Raw genomic sequence first — 13,241 nt, forward strand, 5'->3', positions numbered from 1 at the left:
TATCATCTTATTGACTGTTTAAAACATATCAGTCAATACATTTTTGAAAGTAAATTAATAAATGCACAATTCAAATACAAGATGAGTCAATTAGTGTATCTTCTCCATCTTTAATCTCCATTCTACATAAATAATAACAATACACATATCATAAAACTGACACAAGTTCTTTTCAATACATTCAGTATGAAATGTAACACTGTTCCAGATAGTGACAAAAATTCAAGTTCTATGGGGTTGCATTGTAATGCAAAATGTAACCCAGTCAAGTACGAAGTCTTTCTGTTGCATCATCGATAGACGAGGAATATTCATATAGAGTAGCAACAGGAATTATTCTATTTATGATCTTAAGATGCAACAGCTGTGAGTCTCTATGTACAAAGAATCTTTTAAAATTTGGGCAGTTCACAATAAAAAAAGTTCACAACTAATTTTCAGTGTGGTGACTCTAGAGTTTAATCCAGATTAAAACATGAAGAAACAAAGGATAATTCATTATGAACTGTGTCTATCCCATCATGTTTAGTGCTGACCCCTATTGTTGTGCAGCAAGTTCTGCCTCGACAATCTTCTTATATTCATCAAATCCTCCTTCTAGACTCTTCACTGTCCCTTTACCACATACCCATAATTCCTTACAGATCATTCTGATCAGACGTTCGTCGTGAGATACTAGGACAACCCCACCCTGAAAAAGGCAGAAAAAAAAGTTTAATTTAATTATTTTATTATAGGCTTGAGAAAAGGAGCTGCTTCCAAAATGGAACCATTTTAACACCTACAATTACTAAGTAAACTACATACATTTAATTCAATTGCGTTTGTAGCAAGGATTTCACCAACAACCAATCAGAAGTCAATAGCTACTGAAGACATCTGTGAAAACTTGTATATATATCCACCATCCACATCAACTCTGATAACACTTGAATTTACTCCATCGTGTTTTGATTACTCAAATTTCATAAAGTCACATGCAGTGAAATGTTTGTGACTATACATTACATGACTTGCAATGAACATGCTCAAAAACACTTATTTTTGGGGTTGTTTCACTGCAGAGCTATGTTCACTTACCTTGAATTTATTAATGGCATTTCCTAGAGCTTCAATGGTCTCCATATCTAAATGATTGGTCGGCTCATCAAGGATGAAAAAATTGGGACTAAAATTAACAAAACATATCAGTAAATACCAAGTCAATTATCTTCTCATTTAAATCTTTGTAAGCATATGTGTTGAATGTGTCTTTGCAAAAAATTAATTAATTGGTTGATAAAAAATAAAGATGACCATCTGTAGTTTACTAGAACAAAGATTGGATCCATGGTTAAAAGCATTTTCAGATCTGCCAGTTTCAGGGAAAAAATATTAAAACCAATAGTCTGTTGGTTTCTTTATCTAACAATCCAGTTTAGTAGTTGTCTTTCCGTCATCTTTTTCACTGTATGTCCACCTCTCTCTCTCTCTCTCTCTCTCTCTCTCTCTCTCCATTGATCTGCCTGCCTGTCTATTCAAGTAACCTAACAGCTATGCATACTTGTCTGTGTGCCTTGTTACCCTGCCTACTTACTTGCCCATGGCCAGCAAGGCAAAGGCCACCCTACTTTTCTGTCCACCAGACAAACTGACCACTGGCTGCATGGCTAGGTCACCTGACAGTCCGAACGAACCCAGCTGGTGTCGATACTCCTCTGTGTTTCTACCTAGAAAAAAAGAGAGAAAAGGGATTTTAGTAACTATGGGCAGTGGTCACTTTAGACAGTGGTCAGTTTGGACAGGGGACACTTCGGACCATGGTCACTTTGGAGTTTGGACAGTGGTCACTTTGGACAGTGGTCACTTTGGACAGCGGTCACTTTAGACAGTGGTCACTCACCAGGATATTTACTGGCTAGCACCTCCACAGAGCACTGATTCATGTCCAGCTGGTCTACATGATGCTGGCTGAAGTAGCCAATCTTTAGATTTCGATGAATGTGACGGAAACCTTTGGTAGGTGATAGGTCTCCCAATAGAATCTTTAGCAGGGTGGTTTTACCTGCACCATTTTCACCAACCTATGAAAGCAAAAGGGTGATTTTGAGTTGATTACAATATACTAATAACATCATGCAATATCATTTAAAAATATGCTCATCCTTCTGTAAGGTTTATTTTCATTTAATACTTTCTTTAGTCAATCTAGAACGAGACAAAATACCTGAAAATGGTGGTGGATGTAGAGAAAGATCTTGGATGTGAAGAAAGCAAAAAATTAACAAGGCAGCAAAGCTGTCAAATGTACAGACAAAAAGCAGACAATAACAATGCACAAAACAGGCTACTGTCAATTCTGATGCAAAAGTACATTATGCTTAACTGCAAATTCAACATCAAATTTTAATTATGCTCAACAGGTAATACCAATGTAAGTGAAATGTGTAACAAGCGTAAGGATTCAGGCCCATGGGAGTTTAAGTTCACACTTTGAAAATGCCAGAATGAGAAAAATGAAAATTTCACATAAAACTGCTTAAATTCAATAATAAATGATAACCCATTTGAGCTGGATTTCTAATTTGAACTGCATGCCAATCCTACAAATCGTACTTGTAATTTGAAAATAATAATAAGTAACATAGTTTTCTTTTCATAATGTTTGTAGTAGCAGTGCAAAAAGATTTTTGTCAATTTTGATGTAACATTACATAATAAATTACATAATAATTATCACCAATTTTTGATTATTGACTACAAATAGCATGGACATGTAGAAAATTTGATTACCATTTGGCTTCATGTCCATGGGAGCTTCGAGTCCCACAATGAATATGCCAACATGATAAAAATGAATATTTCACTAAAATGTATAACTTCCAGAAAAAGAAGCCAATTAGACTGCTTTTCCAACTCAGGCTGCATTTTAGTCCTTTGTTTCTTTTTTGAAAGTTTGACACTCATAAGTAACATGGTTTTCCCATAATGGTCATCATGGCAGCAGCACCCAAAATCGTGTTTTCTTCTATTTTAATGCAATATTACATAATGCTTAACAGCATAATGACCATCAGTTTTTAATAATAAAAGATCCGTATCGTGGATTTTCAGAAAATGTGACTAGCATGGGTCTTCAAGCCCGTGGAGGTTCTAAGTCACACCTTGAAAATGCCAATATGTGAAAAATTAAATTTTCACAAAAAGCTGATTAACTGCCAAAAAAAATTACCAAATAGTCTGCATTGCCCACTGAAGCTTTATTTAAGTCCCATGTTTCTTCTTGTAAGTTTGAGAACAGTAAGTGACATGGTTTTCCTTAAATGGTCATCATGGGAGCAGTGTCCAAAATAGGGGTGTCTTCAAATTTTGATGCACTATTACATAATGTTTAACAGGATAATTACCATCAATTTTTAATTATAAAATATTAGTATCATGGATATTCAGAAAATGTTCCTAGCAAAGGTCTTCAGGCCAAAGGAACTTCAAAGTCACACCTTGAAAATGCCAAAATGTAGACAAGACAGCACTGTCCTGAAATGTTTTTTTTTCCATTTTTAACAATTTTTTAACACATAACAAAATTAACAATTTACTGCCATTTATATATGATCAACTAAGAAAATTGATGAGATGGGAAAAATATCAATAGAACAGTGTTTAATGTCCAATTTCCTCCATTCTGAGTTTCTGAACATAGTGAATGAATGAATCTGACAAACTGCAATGATATGAGTTTATTTCCATTTTTGAAACTCTATTATACAATACATGATAACAAGTTTACCATCATTTTTACATAATCAACTAACAATGTTGTAAAGATGCAGGAAATGTCAAACAAACACTTTTACGAATCTTATTAGTTAAATAATGAGACTGTTAACATGCCTAAGTATTGAATCTGAGGAAATGTTTAAAAACAGCATAACTTATAAAATAATGCCCCGATTATGCTGATTTTCAAACTTGACCTGCATTTTAGTAAGATTGATTACTCCTGTGAGTTTCATGACAACAGGTCTATCGGTTTTCCTTGAAATGTGTTAACAGTGTTGCACATATGCTGAAAAGTGAAAAAAAACAGCATAACTACTAAAATAGTGGCCCGATCATGCCGATTTTCGAACTTGATCTGCGTTTTAGTAAGATTAATTACTCCTGTGAGTTTCATGACAACAGGCCTATCGGTTTTCCTTGAAATGTGTTAACAGTGTTGCATATATGCTAAAAAGTGAAAACACAGCATAAATACTACAATAATTGCCCAAACATGCTGATTTTCGAACTTGACCTGCGTTTTATGAATATTCATCAGCTCTGTAAATATAAAGCCAAAAAGTAAAACTGTCTTCCACTTATCGTGTTAACGATGAAAGTGCACGGCGACGGCGACATCGACGGCAACAGGGATGGCGACAGGGACGGCGACGACAGACGCAGGTGATGGCAATATGTACAGACACATCTGTGTCTGTACATAAAAATTTAAGAAGGAAAGAGGTATGAACTATCAGATATCTCAGGGAAGGAGATAACAATAAAGGGTGTGTTGATAAAGTCATAAAATACATCATTCTTCCATCCAAAAAAAAATGTACATATATTGCTTTAAAAATCGAAATTTACCACACAAATCCTGGATTCCATATCTGCGGACACGCAAACATTTTTGAAAATAATTTTTTCTTTAGTGTAGTAGAAATCTACTTCATCAAGCTGCAGGATGGGTGGAGAGAGAGACTCAACATCTGGAAACCTGCAACAAAAGATTATTTTTTATCATATTATGTCAATTTTTTTTCCAATAAAATTATACTATCAAAACTTTACTGGATATCACTACTTTTGAAGGTTTATGATTTCAAAACATTTTCTTCAATCCTATGTTGGACACTTATAACAGAGTCTGAATTAAAAACTGGAAAATATTTGATTTTAGTTAATTACATAAACCTACTGAGAACTTTTACAAAATGATATAAATTTTTTTAAAACTCAAAGAATCTGAAACTGAACTTCCAATTTGTTAACTTTTTTTCAGTTGTGTGAAAGTATATAAACATAAACATGTTTGTAACATTCAACTTATAGTACATATCATTTTTTCTTTAAAAAATCAAGAAATGATGATATCAGAGAACCACATATCTTTAGAATTCCTTACACATTGTGTCATAAAACTTACCTAAAGACTATATCTGTCTCTTTTTCAACTGGTTTTAATACTGGTCTAAAATACAAGATAATAAATATAATTAATTCAAAAACATGGTCTAAACAGCACCACTTCTCATCACTAGTGGGCTTGATTTGGTCTTAAAGTGCAATTTAAGAGCACAAATAGTCTTACATGGTCTTCAAACATGAGTAAGACCATTTCTAGTCTGACGGCCAATTAAGTTGTCTCCCCTTACACATTCACCTATTGTGAGCAGAGGTGTCCTCTATTGTGAGGGGAGGTATCCCCCATTGTGAGGTAAGGAAACTGCTTGACCACTTAAGTAGATGTTAGATCATTTTTTATCTTAAAAGCAGATTCAGTCCTTTTTAAGACTACTGCTGTAATTTTTAAGATCGTGTAAGATCACTTGTGCTCTTAAATTGCACTTTAAGACCAAATCTAGCCCACTAGTGCATGTCACTGATCATTACATCATTCCACTAAGACACAACTGAGTTGGTGGTAAAGAGCCAAGAGGAAACACCCCTTTTCTGATCCTCTAGTTTTGTCTGATTTTACTTTTAAATTAATTCTTCAAAACTTAGTATTAAGATTGGCATTGATGACTGTAAGATGCACATAAAACAGGATGCTTTTAAAAGATAAAATTTAAATCATCATCATCATCATAGTAATACTGAAGTATTAATTATTGCTATTATTATGAGCATAATAACCATCACTAAGTTGAGGGTAAAAATGCAACTTTTCACTCAAGTTACTATCTATGAGCATTAGCACTGACTGAAGAATCTATTTTCTTTCAAGATTCTTTCTTTACTTACAATTTTTCTAACAGCTTAATCTTACTCTGTACTAAAGAGGCCCTCTTGGCATTGTAACGGAATTTGTCTATAAAAACCTGAAAATTCAAGAATTTTATTAGGCATTCGGAAAGCAATTAGTTAAAACATTAACGTTACAAAAGTCATAACTGTATATATTACTATAATACATGTAACAAGTTATATCATAAATTTCAAATATCTCAAATAAATCTGACGTTCCCTTGTTTTTTTGGTAATTTTTGTGGCATGCTTACCAATTTTCAAAAAATTACTTCCAAATTTGTGCTTTTCTTCTCTTTTAAGTGCACCCAACAAAAAAAATTAAATTCTATTTTGCTACTCTACAACAAAAGTTTGCTTAAAAAATCAGCTAAATAAAATAATTAAAAAAAATTCTTTTATTTTACTTCACCTGTACATGTTCTCTATACTGCATCTGTGCCTCATACTCTTTACGCTGATTTTTTATCTTTTCCGTCCTTGTCTTCACAAAGTTCTCAAAGTTTCCCTTATAACAATCTATCTCTTGTGAGAAAAGATGCATGATATCTGTAGCGACGGAATTCAGGAACTCTCTGTCGTGAGATACGACTAAAATCGTGGTAGGCCACGTCTGAAAATAAAACAATATAGATAAATAAGAGTTTATACACATGAAGGTCAAATCATAATATTCATGCAATGACTTTTATTTATCCAAATAATTTAATTTCCACCTGGTAGACTCAATATTCACAAAGATTCAAAAGATAATATTACAGTGGCATATCAAATTGAGGTTACTAAGAAACAATACATTTTTTTAAATTATAGACTTTTCTTTTTTTGTTTTATTTTCTAACCTATTTAATAACATATTAGTGATCACATTTGGAACATAAAATATCTACAGACTACTACTGGCAGTTGTCACAAAAGTGAAACATAACTGTTTTATAATTATTTTCTATTCCAAAGTAAGTAATCATCACTACTAATATGTCACTAAATAAAAATAATCTTGGAACCATGAACAATCTTATGGAAAATATTCTCACCTGTAGATAATTTTCAAGCCAAATAATTGCCTTCATATCCAACATGTTGGTGGGTTCTGAAACCCAAAGAGAAAACTCTGACAAATGCAGTACGGTATCCAATAATAGCAACAAAAAATACCTTTAAAAGATTTTAAATCATCAAAATTTTCTGTCCTTATTACTTTTGATAAAAAATCTAAAACATATATTATGTTTTCTGCACGATTTCTTAACTAATCTAATCTTTAATCTAAAACTTTTATCTACGTTTATATCAAACTTTCAAAACCTACCATCAAGTAAGAGCAGATCTGGTCTGAAAAGAAAAACATTAAACAAACATTACACAGTAATCAAACTTAAATGAAAGTAACTGTTTCTTTTAAATAAATTAATTAATGAATGAAAATTCTCAGGAAAGTGCTGCCACATACAATACAAATTGGTCCAATACAACCACCCAACAATTAAACTTTTCTGACTTCAAAGAAGAAAATTCAAAATACATATACAAGCATGTGAATGCATTCCAGTTGGTAAGCTTTACAGGATAACTTACTTGGCAAACAGAGCCCTGGCTAGGGCCAACCTCATCCTCCAACCACCAGAAAATTCTCTGCAAATAGTTTCTTAAAGTTTGAATCAGAAAATGCTCTTTTTCATGAGACTGTTACTCGATACATTAAAACAGCCATGATACCAAAACTAAATCCATGAATAATGGCATTAAAGGCCCAGTCACAATGTCGGTGATCTGTCGGGGATTAGTTTTGGCCGGGGGTCGTCGTAGAAAATAAAGAATCCTTGAACAATCATAGCAATAATCCTAATAAAAGTGGAGCAGTCACATTGTCTGAGATTTTTTCAAGGATTTTGACCCGGTTTTGTAAAAAAATCGTGGGATTAGCCTCCGATCGCCTCCGATTGCATCGGAGGCGATCGGAGACGATATCTGCGAGCGTCTTTTCTTGTAATTTTTTTCCCCCTGGGTATATGTGGGGGAAAAGGGAAAAGGAAAAGTCTCAAATTATTCGGAGGACGCCTCCGATTAATCGGAGGGCATCGTAGGTCATCGGAGATTGTGTCTGGGATGCCCAAAATGGGTGAAAAATCTTGCGAGCAATCTTAAAATTTTAAGTTCAAAGTTGGGGACCGCGACGGGTGTGGCGATGTCTAAAAAATCTGCGACAACCCGCAGGCGTCCGGAGAGCGCCTCTGACGGGTGCAAAATCGTGAGATCTGTCTCAAGATTTTGTTCAAATTTCCGGGGTTTTACCCATCCCCGACGCATCGCAACTGATTTGTGACTGGGCCTTAAATGTACAATGTAAATTCTGGACAACTTGCCTCTTTCAAATTTATCATTTTTCAGTCACTACTATATATCAAAACAGGATAGAATAAAAAATTAAACTTCTAAATTTCAGTCACTTAAAACATATTTATTCTTTGTAGGGTACCTGTTCCACTAGCTTATATTCATTCTCCCATTTACTTACTTTGTGGTACTCCTTTGCATTTGTGGGGTGAACCCCAAACCTGACAAAATCATGGCTGCTCTGGCCGGGGCCTTGTCTGCCTCCATAGCCTCTAGCTGAGCATAAACTTCTGTCAGCCGTGTACTTAGACCATCCTCTGTACTGTTTGGACTAGAGAGAAAAAAATTGTTTTGATTTTATTTTCTATCTAGATTATGCCACACATTCTACTTTCATAGATGGCAAAGTAACAGTGCTCTCTTTAATGAACTTGACTGTTTCATTTGATAACTAACTTATAGCAAATTTTAATGAAAGTTATAAAATTCATCCAGTTAAATTCAAACTCAAACAAATATAGTCCTGGCTAAATGAAAAAGTGCCACTCCAGGCAAGTATTTTTTCCATTTCAGTGTCTTCTTCAACCAATGTTCTGTTGGCGTTTCACATACACTAACATCTTATTATAATATAGTTTCTTTCAATGTCTAGATATAGTATCATAATCAAGGTTATCATATACACCACCATGTAAATGCTATATATGATGAAATCAGCCCTGTCAAATGCGACTGACTTTCAGATTTGGAGTTGAAATTGAAACAAAATTTTATTTTTTAAAGTTCACATTCCAAGCCAAGAGGAGAAGATAGATGGTCATTTCAAATATTTCTCCTTTATCTACTGATCTTATTTTAAGGGTTACTTAACTCAGACCAAATATTTTTTGAGGCCTACTCAACCAAGGCACTAGAGTGCTGGAAAAGGTAAAAAACAATCTAAAGAAGAATCGGCAACACTCACGATAACGACTATAAACAATGAGTCAATAAAACTTAAATATTACCTAGTTGAATTTATCTTGGCAGTGATTTCTCTCTCTTCTCGTAGTAGACTTTCTCTTTTCTCGTCTGACTGAAGTACGCTATCCACAGCGATTGTGTCGTCCCCTACGACTTCCTGTTCAACATGGAGGATTGTGATATGAGACGCAATCTTGAGCTGACGACTGAAAAAAAAACAGGTGTTAAATAGTTCCCTAAAGGCTTGTGCTACTAAGACCCTAACAATACTGTCAACAAAACTGGGAGTGAGTGCTGCATGACCTCTCTGAAGGTTAGCAATCCCCATTTCCTGCATGTGATATTCAAAATACTGCTTCTCCAAGCTACACCAGCAGAGCTTGAATACTATAACACAAGTGGATAAAAATACTAAACATTAAAATAAGGCTATCCTATCAATATGCGTGGCTACAAGGGGCTAAGCACAAACAAAGTAACAGTTCAAAAGATGTCTTCCCCCCCCCCCCCCCCTTCACTTAAAAAATAGAATCTTGTCCAACCTCCTGAATCACATATTTAAATATTCAATCAATCAAATCTCTACATAAATATCTTTACTTTTAATCAAAAGAAGAAATCCACCTATATAATCAACCTCCCCCTCCCTCCCCCTCCCAACCCTCCCTCGCAACAGCCAGGGCCCCCAGTGACAGCATACCTGGCTATCATTCGTAGCAAAGTGGTCTTTCCCTTTCCATTCTTGCCTACGAGACCATACCTGCGGCCAAATGCCATGTTGATGGAGGCACCTTTAATGAGAACTCTGTGAAGAGAAGTGACTTTTTGAAAACACAAAACAAAAAAGCACATTTCTGAGATTATACATGAACTAAACTTACATACAACTGTTTATCGTATAACATTCTGTCACAAGTTGTTATCACTTTACCAGGGTGAGAGATACAATAAAGAAAACTTAAATTTCAAAGACACACACAATGCATAATATTGTGCAAAAATTGACTATTGGTAATCAATTATCAAGATTGTTAATAAAATTAAAGTATTAATGTATTTAATATTATTTTTCAAAGTACAGGCATTTCTTTGACAACTTGTCAACTCTTACTTACAGGCTACCGTAGGATATATCAAAGTTGTCAATCCTGATGTCATAGCTTCTATTAGCACCAGATGAATCAAATTTCACGTCTTTGCGGTTGGTCTGTTGACTAGCACTGGCCGCCTGCAGCAAATCACTATAGAAAAAATTTGAATTAATAAGATGGTAAAATATACATCCATTCTTAGCACTACTACTCCATGAGTGGAAGTTGTTAAAACTGAAAACCCTGAAAAGTAGCTTGCAATTTCTCATAGAATTTATACAATTTGAAAAAAAAAAGGATCAAAATGAAGTCTGAAAACCCTGAAATCAGATATAATCCTCAAAACTTTTACCTGTGGTTTGCTTGCAAACACTGGAACCCTTCTTTCATTTTTCTTAGTTCCAGTAAAAGATGAAGAGCAAACAGGTGTTTTAAAAAATACACACTGGCACAGTGATCTCATTCTATGTGATGGAAATATGCATGGTACATGTTATGGAAGGCACATTCCCAATGAAACTATTGTTCTATCTGGCTCGGTCCAAATCTCAGGAACTGTCGCTGAATGCAATCAGCTTAACAGATTAGCATGTCTTCTCCTGGCATTGAGTAAAATACAGAAAGGTTGGTGCTTATGCAAGTACATTGAAAACAAGAGTAGGTGTGTTGATCTGCTAATTAAATATGATTGCATTCAGTGACAGTCCCTGAGGAGTTGGATCGATCAAACTAGATTTACAGTTTTATTGGGAATGAGCCCTAAGACTTACTCGCTTGAGATCACCCTGGGAACAGATTCCTGGTCAGAACGTTTCTCTTGTTTCTGCTTCAACTTTGCTTCAGCTTTCTCTAGCTTTTTCTGATCTACAATCTGGAAGAATGGAAGAAAAATGTTATCTAGTTCATGATTGAGGAAAAACAGTCACCGCTACAAAAACATCTGGCCATGAGATATACAAAATAAATGTTAACAACTCATATTTGTTTTGGTGACACTTCACTTCATTCAAATCAATAATTTTTACTATAAAAATACTACAAGTTTTAAGATAAACTTCCATAAGCTGATTATATACATAATTGCTAAAAAAAACATGTACACAGTAAATTACTTTAAATATCACAGTAACTCTTTTTTAATGTTTCAGAAAATAACAATTACGACCAAGTTGTTTACAAACAATAAATAAACATGGCATCAATCTTACCGTAGAATCAGCTTTTTTCGCTATCCATATATTTGATTCTTGTATATCTTTATCTGCTGAATCTTCTACGAGCTTCCCAAGATGCACTGGGGCATCTAATATTCTATGTGGTCCATTCTTTTTACTGTCTTTTTCATCTTCATCTCTGAGAAAATAAGTGACAAACATTAAATAACAGTGTTACATACGAGTAATTACCTCACCAGTGCATAATTGGAAATTTGACAGAATATTATAATGTTAAGAAGAACAAAAAAAATTAAAATGTTTTTCTCAATGAAATTGGATATGACAAAGCATTTTCATTTATAAATAATTTATTGTAATAAATTAGATGTCTGTTTCCACATTAAACAGCATGACTACAGCTAAAAGTTCTTATTCACTAGGTAAATATGTGACACCTGGTTGCTCCAATAACTTAAAACTTTTAAATGATTCAAATAAGTTCCACTCCTCTCCTCTCACCCTTTTAACATATGGAATAACTTGTCACATATGTCTTGAACTTCTTCCTCTGATTTGTCCTGGTCCACCTCTGAGAGCACAGGTCCCACTGCTTCATAGACATCCTCATTGCTCTCAAAGTCAGCCTGGCTGCCTTCTAATACACCTGGAATGTTGTAATATTTAAGCATGAAATCAGAAGAAGGCATGGTGCCACATACTTACATAACATTTTTTTTACAGAAATGTTTTAATCCAATTATGTGCGATTATCCAATTAGTGTGAACAGAAAAAAATGTGTGGATGAGTGGGGATAATGAATCTTATTTAACTGACGGCAATTTTTCCATAATATTTGCATAATGTAAACATGTTTATAAGATTCAGATAACATCTTTTAGTTTCAGAACATAGACACTGAGATAATAATAGAAATTAAATTAATATCTAGTATAAGAGTCAATTTCATTTCGAACATTATTTCAGTATAAAACAACTGGGTGAATCGAAACATTCAACAACAACGTTACTCCAATAGAAGACTCCGCTTCAAAAGAGTACGCTTAACGTTGAACTTCTAACATTTCACCTTCACCGACACGATTTCTTATTTGTCGTTGAAATATTTGGGAGATTTGCAGGCTCCTCTTCCATTTAAATACATAATTCTTAATATTCTAATTAAACATTGGTCTGATATTAAAGACTGGAAACAAATTGTACTTACTAGTCACATACTGAAGCAATTCTCCCTCAATCAAAGGAAAATGTTCCGTGATCACTGAGATGCATGCTTCCATGTTGTCATCTGGTTGTGAAATTCCCACTTCCGGTACAAGCAGCGCAATCGGTTGCGACAACATTTTGATTGTCACAACTACTGCAATCAAAATCGTCTTTTTTCCAGCTGGTGAGCTATGAACTTGGGCTTCTTTATAATCTTGTAAGCAAATTACTTATAGATAGTCTTTAGAGTGTATATATAAACATGTCAGTGCTCAATAAAGCATTATAAAAAGTTGCTTTTACACGAACTACTTGAAAGTATTTCGTTTTGCTTCTGGCCTGAGATGACACCTAGCTTGCAGTGACCCCCTTCAGGCCTGACATGGTATGATTCTTCGCTACAGCCATTTGTCTACGAAACGAGATGTAGCGAAAACTGCCGAATCATTTAATTAGTGATATGTTTAAAGAATT

General features: G+C 34.3%; 1 protein-coding gene across 2 annotated transcripts; it reads right to left on the reverse strand.

Moving 5' to 3' along the window:
- Positions 1-94: 94 nt before the first annotated feature.
- LOC106175845 (ATP-binding cassette sub-family F member 3) lies at positions 95-12,952 on the reverse strand. 2 transcript variants are annotated; one of them, XM_013557999.3, is made up of 19 exons: positions 12,769-12,952; positions 12,062-12,206; positions 11,594-11,738; positions 11,156-11,256; positions 10,410-10,535; positions 9,995-10,099; positions 9,339-9,500; positions 8,513-8,662; positions 7,573-7,629; positions 7,307-7,329; positions 7,032-7,087; positions 6,407-6,607; positions 5,992-6,068; positions 5,171-5,215; positions 4,612-4,741; positions 1,883-2,063; positions 1,577-1,709; positions 1,081-1,168; positions 95-691 (listed from the first exon to the last, which is right to left on the reverse strand). In XM_013557999.3, the coding sequence occupies exons 1-19, from the start codon at positions 12,902-12,904 to the stop codon at positions 539-541; spliced, it is 2,214 nt and encodes a 737-aa protein (XP_013413453.2). In that variant the 5' UTR covers positions 12,905-12,952; the 3' UTR covers positions 95-538. The 2 variants fall into 2 exon arrangements, with proteins under 2 accessions (XP_013413453.2, XP_086851094.1); XM_086994968.1 differs by having other exon boundaries at positions 1,577-1,705; positions 1,879-2,063.
- Between the last annotated feature and the right edge of the window lie 289 nt (positions 12,953-13,241).

This window comes from Lingula anatina, chromosome 9 (assembly GCF_051362555.1).
Source record: "Lingula anatina isolate TDL-2025a chromosome 9, LinAna3.0, whole genome shotgun sequence".
NCBI lineage: Eukaryota > Metazoa > Brachiopoda > Lingulata > Lingulida > Lingulidae > Lingula > Lingula anatina.

What these genes read in the sequence shown, in the direction of transcription:
- LOC106175845 (XM_013557999.3), bottom strand. Translation starts at nt 12,904, where the DNA reads ATGTTGTCGCAACCGATTGCGCTGCTTGTACCGGAAGTGGGAATTTCA. An exon ending in CCCAGGGTGATCTCAAGCGA is followed by an intron (nt 10,536 to 11,155) that starts GTAAGTCTTAGG and finishes TTTTTTCTATAG; the next exon opens with TGATTTGCTGCAGGCGGCCA. An exon ending in ATGCCATTAATAAATTCAAG is followed by an intron (nt 692 to 1,080) that starts GTAAGTGAACAT and finishes TGCCTTTTTCAG; the next exon opens with GGTGGGGTTGTCCTAGTATC.